We start from the raw sequence: 24,770 nt of genomic DNA, 5'->3' as shown, positions 1-24,770 counted from the left end.
AATTTTCTAGTGTTCCTGACTTAAAAGAATGATGTTAGGGTTTACTAATATAGAGAACAAAAAAATAAAAGATGGGCTGAAGTAGAAGTAGGAAGAGAGCAAAGGAGGAGGAGATGATTCAAGTTTGGACAGGTTGAGACTGAGATGCAGAAATGTATAACAGGTAGATTAAGGCTGGGTTTAGGACTGTAGGTAGTAGGTTTTCACACTACATCTAAGAAGTACAAAGATCACAGCTGAGCTGTAGAAACAGGGAGGCTGCTGAAGAAAAGGACAGAAAGAAAAGAATGTCACCTAGAGTCTTAGGTAGCACCTATGTTAAGGGAGTATGCCAAGAAAGGAATACAAAGGAATCTGCAAAGCAGTGAACAAAACAAACAAACAAAAAACCTGTGTTGCCAGAATATCCTGGACACCAGAAAGGAAAATGTTTTAAGAAGGGACCAGTCAATAATTAGAGAAAAGTTAAAGCACATTAAGGATCAAAAGCCATTTGGTGGCAATTTCATCACTGGAGCCTAAGTGAAAGTGCTAGAGGCACCACTGTCACTACTAGGGAGGGAGAGTGAATCAATGAAGAAGAAAACATCCTCTTTAATGAAGAATAGAGATGAAATAAAACTCTGAGGGAAATGTGAGGTCATGGGACATTCGAATTTAAGATGAAGATACAACTGAATATGATTCCAGTTTAAAATCATTCAGCAAACTAAATTTTCTCAGAATCTATGTGCTTAATAAGGTAAATAATGTAAAGGTCTCGTGTTATGAAAACTTTTAAAGTAAAAATCAATACAATTTTCCTTAAAATACATGTTACTTTCCTAGTCACAAATACATACAAAGTTTGATTTCTACAATGAATAAAATACTTAGATTCGGTAATTTTTTGGAAAGTAAGATAATGTGAAACACTGAGATATAAATATTAAAAGTAATTACTAACTTCTAAAATTATACTTGAAATTAAAATAATAATGAAAAGATGGACCAAGAAACAGAAAATTAGATATGGGTCCTATATTTGTTTGGGAGGGTGGGGGTTTACTGGGGATTGAACCGAGGGGCACTTAACCACTAAGCCACATGCCCGGCCCATTTTATTTTTTATTTTGAGAGGTCTCACTAAATTGCCGAGGCTGGCCTCAAACTTGTACTCCTCCTGCCTCAGCCTCCAAATCACTGGGATTATAGATGTACAGCACCACACCTGGCTCTGGGTCCTGCATTTGGCTCTATTAATATAAGCAAAATATCCAATATGATTTAATTGTTATTATACTACAAAGGGGTTAGAATTAGATTACTTTCCAAGATACTTCTAAATTCTAAAATCTTGATTCTCTAAACCATGTATTGTAAATTAAAAAAAAAAAAAAAAAGGGCAGATGCCATTATCTTATTAATGCTAAGGAGACCAAAAAGGGCAGAGAAGAGACAGTATCTAATTAGTATAGCAAAGTCTTACTTGGATTGCATGTTGGACCAACTGGACTCTCCCATCTTTGAGGTGAATCAAACTCACCCCCATCTTCTTCAGTATTTCTAAATGTTCAGGGTTAGTGGCCATGAAATCTCTGGCTCTCAGAGGGGGTTTAGCTCCACTTCTGAAACTCTCCTCTCTGCTAAAAATAATTATAGGCAAGGCTTTAAAAATTATGAATTAGAATTACAGAGAAAACATAGGACAAATTAAAATGTTAGATATTCGCAAATTTGCTAATTTTAGAACTAATAAAACAGAAATAGCTAGAACATTTATTTTTCTACACATAATTTAGGTTATTAATAAGTTGTATAACTTTCAAATATACTTTCCAGTTATAAAAGCATATATATCATCTAGATAAGGCAGTATTAGTCAACAGTACTCAAACTCTTTGAAGACATAGAGTAGGTAGTTGGGATTTGTTATTATTGGTGTCTGTCTCTCAAAACACAGTTTTTTCTCCCAATATTTAAAACAAAACAATATTTGTATTAGTGAATAATGCTCACTTAAAAAAATTTTTTTAACTTCTTTATAATGGCCTCCCTAATGTAACTATCTGCAAGAAAATGAACACATCAAATCAAACAGAATTTAAACCAAGAATCAGTAATACCTTTAAAAATAAAAACAAAACAACAAAACCCTGGTTTTCACTACCCACCAACTACAGACACAGGAAAAATATTTTATTATGCATGTTTCCTCTATATAAAAATGAGCTATAGATATTAAAAACTGTTACATTCTGCCCACTACTATTACTCAGTTCATTAAACAAAGGATTCATTGAAAATTTCCAAAATAATACATGACTGCAAATCAGTTTCACTGCATAACTTTACTAATAATACAATGAGTGATATTTTTGGTCTAAGTGAATGCCTTGGCTGATGGAATATGCTCCTTAAGCTCTCTGACATCTACTAAGAATTAACTGTGGTGTGCGTATGTACAGATGTGCAACGACAAATCCCATCAGTGAGTGTAACTATAATGCACTGATAAAAAACGTGTGTGGGGGGGAATAATTAATTTTGGTATTAATAAACACAAAATTATACATTACACTCTGCTGATGCCTCGTGGACAGCTCTTATCCACCACATTTTTCAAGGGTTCACGAATGCTCTGGGCATACAATGGATCATTAGGGAAGAGAATCTGAGTATTTGGACAAGTCCAATCAAAATTACTGTCATCCAGTTCTGTATATTCTGAGGTCTACAATATAAAAGAATTTTATATAAATAAAAATGATTTTACTTTACATTTCATTTAAAAGAAACATTTAACAAAAACATTAGAAAATACTATATTTACTTTTTCTCTTAGCATACATGTATTTATTAAATTCTAGTCATGGATTACCTTTTACTTAGAAAATAAAACAAATACATAGAAATGTAAAAAAGAATAAGATACTTAAGTAAAAAACTCACTGTGTTCTTCTTAGAGATGCTTTGATTTGTAGTAGAGAGCCAAAGGGGCAACAGATGAGCTTCTGTGGTAAAGATGTAATCTTCTATGTCAAAAATAATGTCTTCTTTATCAGCAAATAATAGATACAGATATTTAAACATTTCAGCCAAGAAGAAAGAATCCATTCTAAAAATAAAAAGTCACAAATAAATAAACACATTAAAAACATCTAATTGTCAACTACTGAAAGACAGTCAAGGTTGATGACCTTGTCTACACCAATTTTAATGTCCAAAGATCTATAGAATCTCTCACTTAGTATCAGAATAACTGTGACGCCAAGTATATTTTAAGGAAATAAAAAAAAGACCAGAGGAACTGCCTCACACACAGACACACTAAATCTTGTTAATAATGAAGATAAGGTTTTTCTATAGGCCTCTAATGAGGGGAAGTTCTCTTTTCTTTTTTTTTTTTTTTTAAAGGATATACAGAAGATAATTTTTTTTTTTTAAAGAAAGAGTGGGAGAGAAAGAGAGAGAGAGAGAGAATTTTTTAATATTTATTTTTTTTTTTAGTTCTCGGCGGACACAACATCTTTGTTTGTATGTGGTGCTGAGGATCGAACCCGGGCCGCACGCATGCCAGGCGAGCGCGCTACCGCTTGAGCCACATCCCCAGCCCTCTATTTTTTCTATAAAGGATCAATAGCAGAAAGGTGACCCAGATGAATTTTACTAGTGAAACCATATGAGAATTTTCAACTAACCAGGCGTGGTAGCTCACGCCTGTAATCTCAGTGGCTCGGGAGGCAGAGGCAGGAGGATCGTGAGTTCAAAACCAGCCTCAGCAATGGCCAGGTGCTAAGCAACTGAGACCCTGTCTCTAAATAAAATTTTAAAAATGGGGCTGGGGATGTAGCTCAGTGGTTGACTGCCCCTGAGTTCAATTCCCAATACCAAAAAAAAAAAAAAAAAAAATAGGAATCTTCAACTAATATTAACAGAATGGGATGAAGTCATATGACTTTGATAAATTTTATTATGCAGCCATTTAAGTGATAAATAAGAAGGCTTTAAGGGTAAAGGAAACAATTTATAAGAAGTCAATGAAGAAAGTACAACATGAAGTCACGTGCACTATAATTCTAACTTTATAAATATTTATATATCTGTCAAGACGAGAATGAGGAGAAAAAAAGGGGGTAAAGGATATGTGCCTTTACAAATGACTTAATGTTATAATGTTTTAATAACATTAAAAAAAGTTTAAATAAAATTAAGTGTCAGGAAAAGAGCATAGCTCATTGATGGAGTTATAGTAACATCAAATTTATTTCCTTCCAAAGCTTCCAAGGTTTTGGCAGTAATAAATAACTTAATAGTTTACTAGACAGGTTGCACAGTATCAAACCTCTGGCCAAATATACAAATATCCTGGTATACAGTAGGCACACTCAATAAACATTTACTAAATTGAAAAGTTTAAAGAACATTACTAAATAAGCTGGAGAGGCATCAGACTACAATAGTGGAGAACATGGGCTTTGGATACAGAAAGATCATCCACCAACTAGCTCTGTGATCACTGGGATATTGTATGAGAACTGTTGCTTCAGTTTACTCTTCTGTAAAAGAAATATAATAATAAACTCACAACACTGATATAAAGACTAAATGAGATATTATTTAGCACAGCACTTAGCATATACATGAGATCAATGCTACAGCTCTCCTTTTCTTATTACAAATGATTTATTATTTTGGAACAAAAACTCACTTGTAAAGTTTCAAAATTGTTTTGCTCATTTTGGATGTTAATCTCATTAGAATGGACAAAAAAACTTTCCCTTCAACTTGTAATACACTTATCATAATTTAACCCTGAAGGGCTGATAGTTACCATCATGAACAAATGTTATTTTGAGAATTGTAGACTAGTAAGCAAGACATTTGGCAAATTTGAGAACAAATTATAAAACATGATTTGTAAATATTTAAAAGAATAAGATCACTAAAATTTAATGGATTGGGTAAAATCAGCAAGTTGAATATAATACCCTATGATCTAATTTATATTTAAAAGCCAGGCGAGGTGCCACAAACCTGTAATCCCAGTGGCTCAGGAGACTGAGACGGGAGGATCGCAAGTTCAAAGCCAGTCTTAGCAAAAGCAAGGTGCTAAACAACTCAGTGAGACCCTGTCTCTAAATAAAATACAAAATAGGGCTGGAGATGTGGCTCAGTGGTCAAGTGCCCCTGAGTTCAATCTCTGGTACCAAAAAAAGAGAAGAAACCATACATAAACAGATGCACAAATGCAAACACGTAGGCATTAAAAATATATGGAAGGCTATCAAATTGCTAACAAATGCTAGCTTAGGCAGGAAGAAGAAAGTGTCTTTAAAAGGATTTTCATATTACTCTTTCTTTTTTTGCCCTTTAATTTTTTTTGGTAATCATGGATTAGGAAAATAGGGTATTTTGAAAAACCAAGCGTGCACGTGTGTCTGCGTGCATGCGTACATTCAGGTCTTGGAGTACGTGGATGCTAGTAAGCTAAAGGATCCTGCCAGCAGAATAAGCAACCAAATGCAAAAAGCCTGTCCCTGAAAGCTCTCCAGTGCCATAGCATGAGGCACCAGTCATGATCCCACCCAAAATTCTTTCAAATAATTTGAGAAAAATTTAAGGTATGCTTATGCAAAATGCAGATCACTGAAACTAAGTTTAGCTTAGAGACTGAGACTGACTGAGATGACAGTCAACATCGTTTTGGTCTAGAAACAGAATAAAAAAATAGCCCAGGAAATTTTGCTGGGATGGATATAAAGTTCTAAGTTTACACTAAAAAAGAAATTGGTTGCTCAAGAGCAGGGTGGAGAATATCCATTTGTCAGCAGCCTTTGGTTAAGCATCTGAGACCAGCTGGGGTCAGTCACAAGCTCACTGTGAGTAGAACACAATAAAGCTGTTAAAAGTCTAATGCAGGCGTAATAACAAGTATAATAAAGATCAGTAGTTGTCAACCATTTTGGGGGTGAAATGTATCTGAGAGGCAAAATGTCCCATGAGGAAGAGTAAGTTGGTGAAGGAGTGACCCTCACTAGATAGAAGTGTGAACCTGTCAGCCTCTGAGAAAATTAGCAACCCTCTGTCTGAATTCAGATGTTTATAGTGCTGCTGTGCTGGGCATATCTTGAGTTTGGGCAATTCTAGACAATTTTTGTGATGCTGGGGACTGAACCTAGAACCTTGTAACTACTAGGCAAACACTCTACCACTGAGCTACATCCCCAGTCCATGGACATGATATTTTGAGAGATATTCTACATACTGGAATAAAATCAGAACAGAGCAAAGGCATTTATAAGAGGTCCAGAAACTATCAGAAAAGGAATATTTGGTGGAAAAAGAAAGACGTGAAATTTTGGAAAATGGAACCCCCCATAAACTAGTAAATCATATTTTCCTCTGTAATATCTCCATCTGTCTTTCTTTTGCTACTATAGCATATATCTGTGGTTCCAATTGTTTCTTTCCATATATGCTTTATTCACCAACTATAAATTATGGGAGGGCAGAGACTGGTTCTAATTTATCCTTTCATCCTCACACCTAAGTGCAGTGCCTGGCCGATAGTAGGTGCTTAATTATTGTTCTTTGAATATAGTATAGTTGTCAAAATCCAATGTGCACTGACTAGAATTCTGATTTTTAGCTAACTGTAATCTTGAGCAAGTTCTCTAATTTTTCTTTGCCTTGGTTTCTTTATCTTTAACATGAAGATCATAACACAAGTATGCTTCAGGGGACAGTTGTAAGATCAGAGTTAAATACAGAAAATGCTCAGAAGACTGCCCGGAGTTCAGGTGACAGTCAACAAATGTTCCAGCTATCCACGGTATCTGCTTTCATTTCTTGCTGTTATCTGTATGCCTGCTTCCAGAACCCGACCCATTTCTTACCAGCTGTGGTCAGGTAAAGGGGTTGCCAACAATCTGAGTGAAGGACTGAGGGACAGTCCTGTGACTAGATGATGACTGCTGTTTCTCGTGTCTTTATTCCCTGAAACTTCTTTTGTCTTCTAACTCTTGCTCATCCTTCAGGACTCAGGATCCTGCAGGAACTTCTCAGTGACTACCACATCCCAACTGGCCTTCTCGTCCCTTTTATGTATTTCACAGCACTTACGCAATGTTTTAACAGTCTGTTTATCTAAAAAATAAAAGTCTGTATATCTGTCTGTCCTCAGTGACAGAATGAACGTGTCTTCATAGCTTTAATCCTTAAAAACTGCCATAATGCTAACACAAGAGAAGCCTCAATAAATATTTATGGAATGGACATTTGCTAATAAGCAAACAAGTTCAGTTAGCTGGATAAATTATCTTGGAATAATTGGAATGTTGGTGAATAGCAAATTGACCAAAGTGTGCTTTTTATAGCTTGAATACTTCATGCCATCCATACCCATCTAGTATCCAGTGAAACAGCAACTACCACTGAGGGTCTTACCCACCCCTCCAAATCAGGAACAGAGTAAGAGTACACACATTAACCATGATGTGTTTTTGTGGAATGTTAGACCGAATACTATTAATCATCCAGATCTTACATCATTATCTTGATAGTTTCTTTTTTTTTCTTATTATTAATGGGAAAACATTTAATTTAGACATTTATTTAACACATACAAAACAGAGCTGATGAATATTAAAGATAAAAAAATTCTCCTTTGCCCTATTTCTCTCTTGCCAACCTCAGAGATCACCATTATCCTCTGTGTAGATATCACTGCAGGGTATATTTTATTCTTTTTGTTTTAAAAATGTTTTTATTCTCACCAAGTTGTGTGTGTGTGTGTGTGTATCTCCATGAGTAGCATATAACATTGTTTTGTGTGTTCCAAAATGTTATATAAACAATAAAGTATACATTATTAATCTGCAACTTGCTATTGTCTCTCCGCATTATACTTTTGAGATCAGTCCATGTTGATTCTTGTAGAACAACCTATAAATTTTCATAACTGTATGGTATTTTACTCTCATAAGCAGCACTATAAAATATTCTATTACATTTTTTGTATAAAAATGTAAGACGTATTCTAGTGAACATATCTAGGAACAACATTGCTGAGCCATATGCATTTTTATGAGATATTGAGAAATTGCTTTCCAAATATTTATACCACATTATAACCCCAACCAAAATGAGAGTTCCTGTTTCTCTCTGTTACCAGCACACTTTTTAAATCTTAAATATTGTAATCAAATGATCTTCCCAGATGCCATGGTAAGCCAGGCACTTGAAGCATTGGGGAGATTCAGACATGTTTGGACCACTGCAATCTCTAAAACTATAGTGACTTTTTAATTTTTTTTTAAATTTTTTATTGTTGGTTGTTCAAAACATTACATAGTTCTTGATATATCATATTTCACACTTTGATGCAAGTGGGTTATGAACTCCAATTTTTACCCCTTATACAGATTGCAGAATCACATCAGTTACACATCCATTGATTTACATGTTGCCATACTAGTGTCTGTTGTATTCTGCTGCCTTTCCTATCCTCTACTATCCCCCCTCCCCTCCCCTCCCCACCCCTCTTCTCTCTCTACCCCCTCTACTGTCATTCATTTCTCCCCCTTGTATTATTTTTCCCTTTCCTCTCACTTCCTCTTGTATGTAATTTTGTATAACCCTGAGGGTCTCCTTCCATTTCCATGCAATTTCCCTTCTCTCTCCCTTTCCCTCCCACCTCTCATCCCTGTTTAATGTTAATCTGCTTCTCATGCTCTTCGTCCCTACTCTGTTCTTAGTTACTCTCCTTATATCAAAGAAGACATTTGGCATTTGTTTTTTAGGGATTGGCTAGCTTCACTTAGCATAATCTGCTCTAATGCCATTCATTTCCCTGCAAATTCTATGATTTTGTCATTTTTTAATGCAGAGTAATACTCCATTGTGTATAAATGCCACATTTTTTTTATCCATTCGTCTATTGAAAGGCATCTAGGTTGGTTCCACAGTCTTGCTATTGTGAATTGTGCTGCTATGAACATTGATGTAGCAGTGTCCCTGTAGCATGCTCTTTTTAGGTCTTTAGGGAAGAGACCTAGAAGGGGAATAGCTGGGTCAAATGGTGGTTCCATTCCCAGCTTTGCAAGAAATCTCCATACTGCTTTCCAAATTGGCTGCACCAATTTGCAGTCCCACCAGCAATGTACAAGTGTACCCTTTTCCCCACATCCTCGCCAGCACTTGTTGTTGTTTGACTTCATAATGGCTGCCAATCTTACTGGAGTGAGATGGTACCTTAGGGTGGTTTTGATTTGCATTTCTCTGACTGCTAGAGATGGTGAGCATTTTTTCATGTACTTGTTGATTGATTGTATGTCCTCCTCTGAGAAGTGTCTGTTCAGGTCCTTGGCCCATTTGTTGATTGGGTTCTTTGTTATCTTATTGTCTAATTTTTTGAGTTCTTTGTATACTCTGGATATTAGGGCTCTATCTGAAGTGTGAGGAGTAAAGATTTGTTCCCAGGATGTAGCCTCCCTATTTACCTCTCTTATTGTTTCTTTTGCTGAGAAAAAACATTTTAGTTTGAGTAAGTCCCATTTGTTGATTCTAGTTTTTAACTTTTGTGCTATGGGTGTCCTATTGAGGAATTTGGAGCCCGACCCCACAGTATGTAGATCGTAGCCAACTTTTTCTTCTATCAGACGGCGTGTCTCTGATTTGATATCAAGCTCCTTGATCCATTTTGAATTAACTTTTGTGCATGGCGAGAGAAAGGGATTCAGTTTCATTTTGTTGCATATGGATTTCCAGTTTTCCCAGCACCATTTGTTGAAGATGCTATCCTTCCTCCATTGCATGCTTTTAGCCCCTTTATCAAATATAAGATAGTTGTAGTTTTGTGGATTGGTTTCTGTGTCCTCTATTCTGTACCATTGGTCCACCCGCCTGTTTTGGTACCAGTAACATGCTGTTTTTGTTACTATTGCTCTGTAGTATAGTTTGAAGTCTGGTATCGCTATACCACCTGATTCACACTTCCTGCTTAGCATTGTTTTTGCTATTCTGGGTCTTTTATTTTTCCATATGAATTTCATGATTGCTTTCTCTATTTCTACAAGAAATGCCATTGGGATTTTGATTGGCATTGCATTAAACCTATAGAGAACTTTTGGTAATATCGCCATTTTGATGATGTTAGTTCTGCCTATCCATGAACAGGGTATATTTTTCCATCTTCTAAGATCTTCTTCTATTTCTCTCTTTAGGGTTCTGTAGTTTTCATTGTATAAGTCTTTCACCTCTTTTGTTAGGTTGATTCCCAAGTATTTTATTTTTTTTGAGGATATTCTGAATGGAGTGGTTGTCCTCATTTCCATTTCAGAGGATTTGTCGCTGATATACAGGAATGCCTTTGATTTATGCGCGTTGATTTTATATCCTGCCACTTTGCTGAATTCATTTATTAGCTCTAATAGTTTCTTTGTAGACCCTTTTGGGTCTGCTAGGTATAGAATCATATCATCTGCAAATACTGATAATTTAAGTTCTTCTTTTCCTATTTTGATGCCTTTAATTTCTTTCGTCTGTCTAATTGCTCTGGCCAGTGTTTCGAGAACTATGTTGAACAGAAGTGGTGAGGGAGGGCATCCCTGTCTTGTTCCAGATTTTAGAGGGAATGCCTTCAATTTTTCTCCATTCAGAATGATGCTAGCCTGAGGCTTAGCATAGATTGCTTTTACAATATTGAGGTATGTTCCTGTTATCCCTAGTTTTTCTAGAGTTTTGAACATAAAGGGATGCCGTACTTTGTTGAATGCTTTTTCCGCATCTATCGAGATGATCATATGGTTCTTATTTTTAAGTCTATTGATGTGGTGAATAACATTTATTGATTTCCATATATTGAACCAGCCTTGCATCCCAGGGATGAATCCTACTTGATCATGGTGCATAATTTTTTTGATATGTTTTTGTATCCGATTCGCCAGAATTTTATTGAGGATTTTTGCATCTAGGTTCATTAGAGATATTGGTCTGTAGTTTTCTTTCTTTGAAGTGTCTTTGTCTGGTTTAGGTATCAGGGTGATGTTGGCCTCGTAGAATGAATTTGGAAGTTCTCCCTCTTTTTTTATTTCCTGAAGTAGCTTGAAAAGTATTGGTATTAGTTCCTCTTTAAAGGTTTTGTAAAACTCTGCTGTATACCCATCCGGTCCTGGGCTTTTCTTAGTTGGTAGTCTTTTGATGGTTTCTTCTATTTCCTCAATTGATATTGGTCTGTTTAGGTTGTCTATATCCTCCTGACTCAATCTGGGCAGATCATATGACTTAAGAAATTTATCGATGCCTTCACTATCTTCTAATTTATTGGAGTATAAGGATTCAAAATAATTTCTGATTATCTTCTGTATTTCTGAAGTATCTGTTGTGATATTGCCTTTTTCATCCCGTATGCTAGTAATTTGAGTTCTCTCTCTTCTTCTCTTCGTTAGCATGGCTAAGGGTCTGTCGATTTTATTTATTTTTTCAAAGAACCAACTTTTAGTTTTGTCAAGTTTTTTCAATTGTTTCTTTTGTTTCGATTTCATTAATTTCAGCTCTGATTTTAATTATTTCTTGCCTTCTACTTCTTTTGCTGTTGTTTTGCTCTTCTTTTTCTAGGATTTTGAGATGAAGTATGAGATCATTTATTTGTTGTTTTTTTCTTTTTTTAAGGAATGAACTCCAAGCAATGAATTTTCCTCTTAGAACTGCTTTCAATGTGTCCCATAGATTCCGATATGTTGTGTCTGTGTTTTCATTTATCTCTAAGAATTTTTTAATTTCCTCCTTGATGTCTTCTATAACCCATTGATCATTCAGTAACCTATTGTTCATTCTCCAAGTGATGTATGATTTTTCCTTCCTTCTTTTATCGTTGATTTTCAGTTTCATTCCATTATGATCAGAGAAGATGCATGGTATTATCTCTACTCCTTTATATTGTCTAAGAGTTGCCCTGTGACATAATATATGATCTATTTTTGAGAAGGATCCATGTGCTGCTGAGAAAAAAAGTGTAACTGCTTGATGTTGGGTGGTATATTCTATATATGTCAATTAAGTCTAGGTTATTAATTGTGTTATTGAGTTCTATAGTTTCCTTATTCAACTTTTGTTTGGAAGATCTGTCCAGTGGTGAGAGAGGTGTGATTATTGTATGGTGGTCATTAGCCATGCTAATGAATAGACCACCATGATTATTGTATGGTGGTCTATTAGACTCTTGAACTTGAGAAGAGTTTGTTTGATGAACATAGCTGCACCATTGTTTGGGGCATATATATTTATGATTGTTATGTCTTGTTGGTGTATGGTTCCCTTGAGCAGTATGTAGTGTCCTTCTTTATCCCTTTTGATTAACTTTGGCTTGAAATCTATTTTATTTGATATGAGTATGGACACTCCTGCTTGTTTCCAAAGTCCATATGAGTGATATGATTTTTCCCAACCTTTCACCTACAGCCTATGTATGTCTTTTCCTATCAAATTCGTCTCCTGTAGGCAGCATATTGTTGGGTCTTGTTTTGTGATCCATTCGACTAGCCTGTGTCTCTTAATTGGTGAGTTTAAGCCATTAACATTTAGGGTTATTATTGAGATATGGGTTGTTCTTCCAGCCATATTTGTTTATTTATGTTACTAAACATGGTTTGTTTTCCTCTTTGATTATTTTTCCCCCCTTTACTGTCCTACCTCCCACTGTTGGTTTTCATTGTTATTTTCCATTTCCTCTTCCTGTAATGTTTTGCGGAGGATGTTTTGAAGAGATCGTTTTCTATCTGCAATTCTTTTAACTTTTGTTTATCGTGGAAGGTTTTAATTTCATCTTCCATCCTGAAGCTTAATTTCGCTGGATACACAATTCTTGGTTGGAACCCATTTTCTTTCAGTGTTTGAAATATGTTATTCCAGGATCTTCTAGCTTTCAGAGTCTGTGTTGAAAGATCAGCTGTTATCCTGATTGGTTTACCCCTAAATGTAATCTGCTTCCTTTCTCTTGTAGCTTTTAAAATTCTCTCCTTATTCTGTATGTTGGGCATCTTCATTATAATGTGTCTAGGTGTGGATCTCTTATGATTTTGCACATTCGGCATCCTGTAGGCTTCTAGGATTTGGGATTCTGTCTCATTCTTCAAGTCTGGTAAGTTTTCTCGTATTATTTCATTGAATAGATTGCTCATTCCTTTGGTTTGAACCGCTATCCCTTCCTGTATCCCAATGACTCTTAAGTTTGGTCTCTTGATGTTATCCCATATTTCTTGGATGTTCTGCTCATGGTTTCTTAACAGTCTTGCTCAGCTGTCTATGTTCTTTTCAAGTTGAAATACTTTGTCTTCATTGTCTGATGTTCTATCTTCTAAGTGTTCTACTCTGCTGGTAGTATTCTCAATTGAGTTTTTAAGTTGGTTTATTGCTTCCTGCATTTCTAGGATTTCAGTTTGTTTGTTTTTTATAACCTCTATCTCTCTGTGTAGTTGATCTTTTGCTTCCTGGATTTGTTTGTGTAATTCATTGTCGAAGTGATCTTTCATTGTCTGATTTTGCTGTCTAATGTCTTCCTTGAGACTCCAGATCATCTGAAGCATGTATATCCTGAATTCTTTATCTGACATTCCATTTGCTGCAGCTGTTACCTCTTCTAAAGTTGAGTTGACCTGCATTGCTTGTGGTCCTTTCTTTCCTTGTCTTTTCATACTGCTTGCGTTTCTTTCTGCTTGGTGAAAGTGTTGTGTTTTTGAAAAATTTTCCGCCCTATATATTTATATTGCTCTTGTATAGTTCAAAAGTCTCTCTTGCAGGGTTGGGCGACGTTCTGCCTACCTTGCAGGCGTGGGTGGCGGCTCAGCTCTGCCCCTCCTCCAATTGGTGTGACGTGTCTACCACGCCAGCGGACCCCTGGGCCTATTCTGCCGGTCGGTCGCAGGTCTGCCTACCTTGCAGTCTCGGGCGGCGGCTCTGCTCTGCCCTTACTCAAATTGGGGTGACGTGTCTACCACGCCAGCGGGTCGCTGGGCTTATTCCGCGCGCAGGAGGCGGCTCTGCTCTGCCCCTACTCCAATTGGGGTGACGTGACTACTGCGCCTGAGGGCGGCTGGGCCTGTCCCGGGCACGGGTGAAAGATCTGCTCTGCCCCTACACCAACTGGGGTGACGTGTGTACCACGCCGGCAGGCCACCGGGCCTGATCCGCTGGTCGGTTGCAGGTCTGCCTACCTTGCAGGTGCGGGCGAAGGCTCTGCTCTGCTCCTACTCCAATTGGGGTGACGTGTCTGTCGCGCCGGCAGGCCACCGGGCCTGATCCGCTGGTTGGTCGCAGGTTTGCCTACCTTGCGGGCGCGGGTGGCGGCTGTGCTCTGTCCCTACTCCAATTGGGGTGTCGTGACTACCACGCCGGCAGGTTGCTGGGCCTGTTCCGGGCGCGGGCTGCGGCTCTGCTATGCCCCTACTCCAATTGGGGTGACGTGTGTACCATGCCGGCAGGCCGCTGGGCCTGATCTGCCGGTCTGTTGTAGGTCTGCCTACCTTGCAGGTGCGGGCGGCGGCTCTGCCCTGCCCCTCCTACCACGACTGCGGCCGCTGGGCCTGTTCTGCCGGTCAGTCGCAGGTCTGCCTACCATGCGGGCGCGGGTGGCGGCTCTGCTCTGCCGCTACTCCAATTGGGGTGACGTGACTACCATGCCGGCGGGCCGCTGGGCCTGTTCCAGGCGCGGGCGGCGGCTCTGCTCTGCCCCTCTGGCTTGATGACAAAGTGAGAGAGACTCGGGTGTTTGTGACTCACTTTCTTTACCAGGAGACCAACTGTTTCTGTCGCCGCTGGTATCGATGAAGTTCTCTCCTCCACCGCTTTCTGATGACATCAGATCTCTGCCATGTTGGTTTCCCATGCGAATGGCAGCATTTCGTTCCCTTTGCTGGGTGACCAAAGCAACGGGTGAGTCCTGACCGGCCCTCACAAGCCCCGTCTCAGTCCTGTTGCCACTGCCTATGAAGGCTCAGTTGGTATTTACCTCCACAGTATTCAGCAGGACCCGGATGAGAAGCAGTTTCCGTGGGTTCTTTATCCCTGGGCCAGAGCAGTTCCGGGAGCCGGAATTCGGCCGCTCCATGCTCGGTGTATTTTCTGATAGGAGCAGGCTCCAAGAAGCAGTTTCTGCGGGTTATTTAGCACTGAGCCTGAGTAATTTGTCTGCAAGCCGCAGGCGAATGGCAGCCTGAAATTACCTGCTCTATGGCTGAATGAGCTGTGATCAGTCGAAAACAGGGATGGTGACGTCAGCTCTCCAAGATGGTGGCCGCTGGCTTCCTCTGTGGTCTGACCGGTGTGGAGAACCGAATTGGACCGCTTCCTTCCCCCGTCTCAAACCCAGAATTCAGCACTGAGTACGGTGATTGCACAGCTGGCAGAAGCCTGTGGAAACTGCAGCGCTGTATCTTTGCATTGCTATCTCCTCGTTTCCCAGCGCGCGCCGCAGACTCTAGCCGCGGGGCAATTTGCTGAATAAGCAGCGTGACCCTCCGTGGGGACAAATCTCTCGCGTTTGAGCCCCCGTAGCTGATCCTCCTGCGATGGAAATCCTTCCTCTAGGTTTTGGAGCACCCCAATTTTGCTGGAAATTCCTAACAAGATAGCTTTTAGCATTTCTAACTCGTCATTCTCCCGCACAGTGACGCGGTACACGGGGGTAATGCACTCCCTTCGCCGCCATCTCTTTAATTTTTTTTCTTGATAGTTTCTAACATCACACACAACATAAAAACTGTTAACAAAGGGGGAAAAACATTTCGAACACTCCTAATACCAAGGTTCTGATATTCAACAATTATTCATTCATCCATTTAAAACTTATTTGAGCACTTATTATATGCTATGGTAAAAATACAAACCTTTTGAAAAATTTTAAATGTGTCTATTCAAAAGAGCTTTAAAAATAAACACAATTGCATCCTCCACTATACTTTATCAAAACATTAAACTTAGCTGAATCCTAGCAGGTATTTGTATTTTCTGCTGTTTCAGTTACCCTAAAAAAAGGGGGAGTTAGCAGTTGTTTTACCTGTCCTCATGACTTCCAGTACGAACATCCTTCATGGCAGCAAATCCGCAAGGCACTCTAGCATACTTATTTAAATTTTCAATAAGTGTTTTCCCTACTTCAAGGTAGTAAGGATCTCCTGTAGCCTATTAAAAAGGAGAATATATATATATATACACACATATATATATAGCTTATATATTACCCATTCATTTATCAAATATTTATTGAGTACTTCCTGGTGCCAGGCACTGTATCAGGCACTGTGATGCATGTTACACAGAACCTAAATCTGAAAATAAACCATGGATCTGCCTCACAGAATTTCTTAAACAATTGAAAATCTGCTCAATTGCAAACTTTAGCATTTAGATTAAATTTCTAATGCCCCAAAAGGTTTCCAGAGACACATGCTTTAGAAAGCAGCTCTAGAAAACCCAAATTCTCTTGAAAGAATTGTTTGGCTAAATATGTTGAAAAGGCATAAAATGTACACATAAAATCTTATATCTTTCAATAAATTTATGGGCTAGAAGAGTATAAATGGTGATATATCCAACCATTATAACATTAAATGTCAATTTCTATTATAAAAGAGTGAGAGATCCAACAGGGAATGGGGCTAAAAAGCAAAGAAAGGTAAAATATCTTACTTTATATAAGAAGTAGGTACTTTCTGCAAATTCTGGCCTTAAAGGATGTTGAGCCCAATGTACCCTGAAATCTGTAGTAAATGCCTGAAAAAAAACATAAAATGTGATTAAAAGAATGAGCAGGCAGTTCTAGAATATAAAGTGGCATATATTAACAGATAAAAGTAATTAAAATATCAATCATATATTTTCATTTATAAAACATAATTTTTCACTCCTAAAATCACAATTAATTTTTACCAAGGCTACTCTTTTTATCAATTAAATGGATTACTCTGCAAATAGCCATTTGAGCTCTTAGGAAATCAAGAAAACTCAGTAAAAAAGTGATGAAATTCAGTAACTCTAATACATGAATCCTGATGGTTTATATAATTGCATTTTCTTTTTTTCCTTTTCCCACCATTTCCTCTTTTATTTTTGGTACTGGGGATTAAACTCAGGGGCATTCAACCACTGAGCCACATCCCCAGCCCTATTTATTTTTTTTTTTAATTTTTTAATTGTAGTTGGACACAATACTTTTATTTTTTATTTATTTTTATGTGGTGCTGAGGATCGAACCCAAGGCCCTGCACGTGCTAGGCAAGCACGCTACCACTGAGCCCCAGCCTCAGCCCCCAGCCATATTTTGTATTTTATTTAGAGACAGGATCTCACTGAGTTGCTTAGTGCCTTGCTTTGAACTCATGACCCTCCTGCTTCAGCCTCCTGAGCCGCTGGGATTACAGGTATGCACCACTGCGCCCAGCTTGACCATTCCCTCTTAATTATCACTTACCTAGTTCTCATAATTCCTTTTAAATTTCTGTAACTGACAAATAAAAACCACATGTGGTACACAATATGATGTTTTGATATATGTGTATACATTGTGGAATGGTTAAATCAAGCATTTCCTAAACATTTTTTTTTGTGTGATGAGAAACATTTAAAATCTACTTTCATAGCTATTTTCAAGTATACATATTTCTATCTTAACATTATTTTAGTATATATTTTCTTTTCTAACAACCTCAAATCATTTGTGGAAGGGGACAAAGGAATTGATCAAAAATAAATCTTACTCTATTTGAAATTTAAATCTCTCAATAAGAGAGCCACCTGTTTAAAAAAGAAAGAGGAAACCAAAATCTTTATAGGAATCAAACAAAAATTTATGTGATAGATGTATTTGTTGAAACCTCATTTTATTCTTCCTGAATATGAACTTTCTCCATTGCCATGTCCTACTTACCTGAAGTTAATAAAACAATACTCTGTAAAACAAATGTATCAGGGAGCATTCTGAGTTAGTGGAATGCTTAGAACTCTCACAGAGAGTAAATAATCAGGGACAGAACAAGGCCATCACATTTGGAAATTTGTAAAGGTACATTTCTGGAAAGCCAAAAGGCATGCTATTAAAATCTTGTCATATAGATCTAGTAAGAATACTTATTATTAATATAATGTTAAAATTAAAAAAAAAAAAAGAGTAATTCACAGCCAGTATGAGCAAGGCCAGATATTCTCCAAATTTCCAGGAAGCATGTGTGACCAACAAAAGTACACTTAATGTAAACAGGCATTAAACAAATCTTAGAAAATAAAAGACGACAGGATCTCCCTAGCAGGTAGGTACAGATGGAAAGTTAAAATGAGAGACTTAGTTTTCTCCTGTGTCTAGGGTGCTGAGGATACAACTTAGTGGTAGACAGCCTAGCATGTGTGAGGCCCTGGATTCAATCGCTAACACCATAGGAAAAAAAAATTGACAATATTGCAATGGCATGGGTTAGAAAGGTTGACAAACACTATGTTGGAATTTCTTTTTTTTTTTTACAAAAAAATAATATAATAACGGCATTATCCAAAAATTAAGCTGCTCACTTTGATACATGAAGAAAAGCAAAAACAGGGGCTGGGGTTGTGGCTCAGTGGTAGATGCTCGCCTAGCATACACAAGGCACTGGGTTCAATCTGCAGCACCACATAAATGTAAAATAAAGATACTGTGTCCACCTAAAACTAAAAAATAAATATTAAAAAAAAGAAAACATATAATGTTACATAAACAACAAAAAACCTATTTAACCAGGGGAAAATTAATTAAAAAGAGCAAACATGTTGCAAACATGTTATGAAGATGTCATTTTTTTTTAATTAGCAATTTACAGTATATATGTGAGAATTTCAAAGATTACTTGCTTACCTCTGGTAGAAAATTGTGTTTTTTAATAACTTGATATAGCATTTCATGAGTTTCAATAGCAGGTCTAATATCCCCCTTTAAAACCTAGAAGTCAAAAACCACAAAATGACCCAATAAAATATGAGTTAATTTTATGTATAGTCATTTTACAAATGGATCTGAGTATATTAAGACAACTTTGGAAAGGGACTATATTTTGTCATTCAATTTTAGAGATCATAAATGTACTTAATTAAAATCATTTCATTTTAATATCAACAAAATGTACTAGGAGAAGAAAAGTGAGGAATGGTGGAATGAATCTGACCTTTCTTCTGCACATACATGACTATACCACAGTGAATTTTCATCTTTATGCACACCTATAATGCAATGATTTAAAAAAACTATAAATAAGTAGAAGAAAGATCAAGGGAGTGAAGGAAACAGGGGGAAGTAATGGGGACTGAATCGGAACAAATTATATTCCATGCTTATATAATGTCAAAATGAACCCTAACATTATGTATAACTATAATGAATTTAAGAAGAAGAAGAAAATGACCTCTCCATACCTGTAAGCCTGGAAAAAAGGCAAGCAAAGCATCCATCCAAGTCCGAGCATTCAGCATTGGTTTGTGGATATGCACATCAAGTAGAAGAGGGGGCTGGCTGATGTACCTCATTATGGCATCATAGTGCTAAGAGATTATAATAATGTGTTCATTAAAGTAGACTGAAAAACACATGCTACCCTAAATATACTAAATAGTGCAGTCAAGAAATTAAGCCTGAATTTATGTTCATAAATAAATTCACATCTGTTAACTGTGGAAATACTTGAATTATTTTAGATGGAATTTTTTCTGAAACATATTCTCCCTTATGTCCTTTAAGTCAGATGCAGAATACTAAGGACTGTATTTAATATGAGATTCTTAGAGGAATAAATCCAAACATCCCTACCTCCTTTGGGGATCAGCCTGTGGTTAGCATGCCTTTGCAGCCCAATGATGCTCTTAGCTCTCTTGGAATACAGTCACAGGCTTCTATGTTACAGACTTAGTTTTCTTCTGTGTCTAGGAAGTTTGGTGCATTCTCAGCTAACTGGTGCTCACGACTACTGAAGTTAACATAACATCACTGTTCCTACTCTTATGGTCTCCTATCTTTGCTTTTTACACTCTTAGCAACTCTTTTTCTCCTTCTTTTGTCTTCTCCTTGATATTTCTCAGCTTTCTAAAGAGGACAAGCTCTGTTAATGAGCCAACAAAAGGTTATCTGTCCAAATTCACCTCAAGAAAAATCTTACTGTAATCTAACAAAGAATATATGTGATACTATTTTTAAAGCATTCAACTTTGCTAGCTTGTCTACTCTTTGCTAATCACTATTACTAAGTACCTGCCACATGTTAAGGCACTTCTAATCCCTTTATGTATATGTATGTTTATTTAATCCTCCCAATAGCCATATAAATAGTATTAATACTTGCATTTCATAAATGAGAAATAAAGGCCAACAGGTTTATTAAACTTGCCCAAAGTCACAAAACTAACAGGCGGTACAATCAAGATTTAAAGCAGGATGGCTCTCATACTTTTACCCTCTTACTGTCTCACATATGTAATGTGGGTGAACTGATGGGGTGGATAAAAAAAAGAAAGAAAGAAAGAAAAAAGGTAAAAATTATGCTTAAAAAAACATAATGATATAGCCTATGAGTCTGCCATATTAATTTCAGTTTGCTTCACTTACAAAGGCAATGCAATTGAGCTCAACAATCACCCCACTCCCCCAAAATTATGACTGTGGTGCTGATTCAGTCCTGACACTTATAGACCTGCTTCTGAAATGCACTGTCATTAGTTTCTCCAAATTCTGCTCTATTTGGTATCATCAAGGACTAAGCCAAACTTTCAAGATTCAAATAAAATTGGATTCCAAAGGAAAAAGCTAACTGTAACTTATTCCAATAACTGTCTTCCTTGCACAAAAGATTAGGTAAAACTCAAATCTACATATTTTATTACTTATTGGCAAATCTAGAAAATTTCTGATAAAAGATTAAAAAACAAAACTACTATGTAAGTTAATTTTTTGAAATGTATGTAGCTTTTACACTGTCTCTGACTAATATCATCATGAAATTCTGACAAAAAACTACCAAACATTTAAAAACAAATTATTTTTTAGACTGCAACTCAGGCAATTGAGTTTCTATCAAAATCTTAACTCAAATGAAATTGGCTATAAAATTAATACAAAATTTGATCAACTTACTGTATTAAATCTTTCCAGAAAACTGTCATCTCCAAGCAAGACATAGGCTTTCAAGAGATACTCATAATATGAATCAATCCCTGCTCCAACTCCACTATCTATAGAAAATACATATAAATGATCCTTCATTAAACAAGTCTTAAAAATTCTTTATAGAGTACAAATGAGGGTACGAGTATATCAAAAATTAGTCTAAACACGAAATTGTTTAAAGTAAAAATTATACATTTACAGAAATATTAACCCTACTATATAAATAATAGTACCCTTGTTGATAATAGTTGTTTTTTCTTTTAAAATCACTTTGTAAAATTGTTTACAAAGGGCTTATTTAAGAGCAAGAGATATTAGAAAAGACATATGGAAGATGGAATAGAAACAACAGTGATTTAGATAACAGGAATCACAAAGAAATAAAGGTGAAAAGGATAAAATACCTAAAAAACTAACTATCAATTTTTAGCAATTAAAGATTTTAAAAGAAAGGGCCCACATAATATAGAAAGGAAAGATACAGAGGAAAACCTATACCTAAAATTATAGTAATTCTTTTCAAAATTTCTCCTTGTCTTTGATATTCATACTCCTTCAGAAAGAAAGAGAAGACCACATACAAAGGCACTGAAATAAAAATGATATCACTTTGTGTGTATGTGTGTGTGCGTGTGGTACTAGGGATGGAACCCAGGGCCTTGCACACACTAGGCAAGTGCACTACCACTAAGCTGCATCCCCAGCACTTGCTGTCATATTTTAAAAACTGGTTTAAGAAGACAAGAGAGTGCTCACTTTAGCAGCACCTATACTAAAATTGGATCATGAAGTGTTTCATGTATTTAATTAACAATATTTCAGTTTTCCCAATTCTTTGTGTATACAGTATTAAACAAAGTGCTTCTAAATGAAAGAATAATAAACATTTCAATCCCAGTTTAAAAAAAAAGACAAAAGAGTTGTATTTTCAAAACTTCACTCAAACATGAAAGCACAATAAAGATATTGTTAGGCATAATCCCTCAGCAGTTATTAAACACAGAGTTTAGGTTGAAATGCAATTATCCCTTGGTATGTGCAGAAGACTGGTTTCAGGACTCCTGGTAGATACCAAATCCAAGGATGCCCAAGTACCTTACATAAATCGGTGTAGTATTTACATACAACTTATGCCCATCCTCCCATTTACTTTAAATTGTCTTTAGATTACTTATAATACCTAATGTGATATAAATATTAAGAAAATGGTTATTATACCATATTGTTTAGAGAATGATGACAAGAATAATAAGACTTTACATGTTTCGTACAGATACAATTTTTTTCTAGATATTTTCAATTCACAATTGGTTGAATCTGCGAAGGCAGAATGAACAGATACGGAAAGCTGACTCTACTTTTTGTTTTTTTGGGGGGTATGGGGATTGAACTCGGGGTCACTCACCACTGAGTGACATCCCCAGTCCTATTTTATATTTTATTTAGAGACAGAATTTCACTGAATTGCTTAGGGCCTTGCTTTTGCTGAGGCTGGCTTTGCACTCCTGATACTCCTGCCTCAGCTTCGGATTACAGGCCTGCGCCAACATGCCCAGCCTGTCTCTACTTAAATAAGAAGAGAGACAAACCCAGATGTTGATAGGGAGAGAGAAAGAGAGAACTCTAAGACTAAAAGAAAAAAAGAGACAAAGGGATGGGAGAATATACTAAAGTTTATGTTTTCAGGAGGCAAATGCAGGCATCAATAAAAAACAAAAGGATTCAAATGAAAAATATTAAAGGGACATACTGAAATAATATTAACATAGTATAAAGAATGTTGAAATATATTAAAATATCAAATATATAAATGGACTAAAATTAATAATTACGAGACAAAGACAAAACAGATTTAAAGATATATATTTTAACAAAGACACACTTATAGCATAAATACCTGCAAAGACTGAACATAAAAGAATGGAAAAAGACTTATTAGGCAAATGCTATGCAAGATAAAGCTGATGTAGTTACTACCAGACAAAATACACTTTCAGACAGAGCATTATTAGAAATGGACAGGGTCACTACATAATGTTAAAAGGTTTAATTAAGAAGAGAAAGCAATTTAAAATGAATGCACTCAACAGAATATGTAAAGCAAAATCCAAAACTATAAAAAGAGCATTGTTGGAAATTTACCTAATTTTCTTAATGATTAATAGATCAAGCAAACAGAAAATCACTAGGATGTACACAATATTATTAGTAACCGAGCAAACTAACATACATAGGGTTCTAATCTGACAACTGGAAAAATTACAATTTCTCTTAAGCATATGTGGAACATTTATAAAAACTGACTATGTTCTAGGCCAAAAAGAATACTTCAACAAGTTTCAAAGGATAGGTGTCACACAGACCATAAACATCATACATGTAGCATACAGACCACTGAACTGTAACTATTATAAAATTTTTAAAAATATCTCCCTATATTTGTAAAGTGGAAAACACTGCTAAAAATTCTAAGAAAGTAGAAATCTGTGAGAAGCAGTTTTACCTGTCATTACAAACACAAATCAACTCCAGATGGCTTAAGAATTTCAATGTCAATAATAAAACTTAAAAACTTCTAATACTTAAATATCTTATGGACCTCTGATTAGTAAGAGAGTCTAAACAAGACAAAAAAGTATTGATCATAAAATCACAGATTGATAAGTACAACTATATTAAAAATTTAAAAGAACGTAAAGTCAAAGTTGTGAATCATAAACTGGAAGAAGATATATGTGATACACACAACTGACAAAGAATTAGTATTAAGAATATATAAAAAACTTTTACAAATAATTCTTTTACAAAAGCACACACGAACCCAAAAGAAATGGAAAAAGTACAAGACCACACAATTTAAAAAATAAGGAAACATACATGACCAATAAATATGAAGTATTCAGCATCATTAGTGATCAAGAAAGGATGTTATTTAGAAACTCATTTGTATGGCAAATACTTTAAAATCTAACAATATACAATATACAATGTTGGAGGGCATGTCAATTCACAGGTAATCTTATAGTATAAAGTGATGAAATAACTGTGAAAAACATTTGGACATTATCTCCTGAAGCTGAACATTAACTTATCTTCTGACTTAAAAATTCCACTCCATGGCCAAGAGAAACTCTTAAGACATGTACAACTGGAGTAAACAACAAAAATATTCACAACACTATTGCTCACAATAGCAAAATTCTACAAGCAAATGCCCATGATGGATTTAGTAATTCAATAAATTATCAAACAGCAATTAAAAAATTATAACTCCATGCAACAATATGCATGAATCTGAGTAATGTAATATTAAGTGAAAAAAGTCTCATAGGGGCATCAAATATGACATCCTTTAATAAAATTTAAAATAAAACAAACTACACATTTTTAAGAATACATGTAGATTTAATAAAATTTAATTAAATGGAAATTAAGAGAACAATCAACATAAAGATGATGACTACTTCATGTGGAAGGAGGCAAAGGTGTGGAGTTACAAAAGTGGGGAGAATCAAGGACCATGTACAATAGTATATTATCAAGTTGCTGTTGTAATGGTTCATTAGTGAGTATTTATTGTAAAAAAATGATTAAATAAAATGGGTCATGTATGGAC

At 36.1% G+C, this 24,770-nt stretch overlaps 1 protein-coding gene across 2 annotated transcripts in view; it reads right to left on the bottom strand.

Annotated features, from left to right (window-relative positions):
• Edem3 (ER degradation enhancing alpha-mannosidase like protein 3) overlaps positions 1-24,770 on the bottom strand; it is a 79,383-nt gene that overhangs the window by 21,326 nt on the left and 33,287 nt on the right. Inside the window, exons 9-16 of one of the 2 annotated variants that reach the window (XM_046462698.2) lie at positions 21,122-21,219; positions 19,414-19,539; positions 18,860-18,943; positions 16,666-16,749; positions 16,034-16,158; positions 2,932-3,097; positions 2,559-2,713; positions 1,469-1,625 (exon numbers count right to left, since the gene is read on the bottom strand). In XM_046462698.2, the coding sequence (XP_046318654.1) occupies positions 1,469-1,625; positions 2,559-2,713; positions 2,932-3,097; positions 16,034-16,158; positions 16,666-16,749; positions 18,860-18,943; positions 19,414-19,539; positions 21,122-21,219 (995 nt within the window). The remainder of the gene's footprint in view (positions 1-1,468; positions 1,626-2,558; positions 2,714-2,931; positions 3,098-16,033; positions 16,159-16,665; positions 16,750-18,859; positions 18,944-19,413; positions 19,540-21,121; positions 21,220-24,770) is intronic. The other variant, XM_046462699.2, reaches the window with a different exon arrangement.

The sequence above is a fragment of the Marmota monax genome, unplaced genomic scaffold, assembly GCF_021218885.2.
Source record: "Marmota monax isolate L192 unplaced genomic scaffold, Marmota_monax_Labrador192_F-V1.1 WCK01_AAM20220418_F8-fsc00250, whole genome shotgun sequence".
In the NCBI taxonomy this organism is placed as follows: domain Eukaryota; kingdom Metazoa; phylum Chordata; class Mammalia; order Rodentia; family Sciuridae; genus Marmota; species Marmota monax.
Note: the sequence above shows the minus strand (reverse complement) of the source record. Positions and strands in the feature narration are given on the sequence as shown.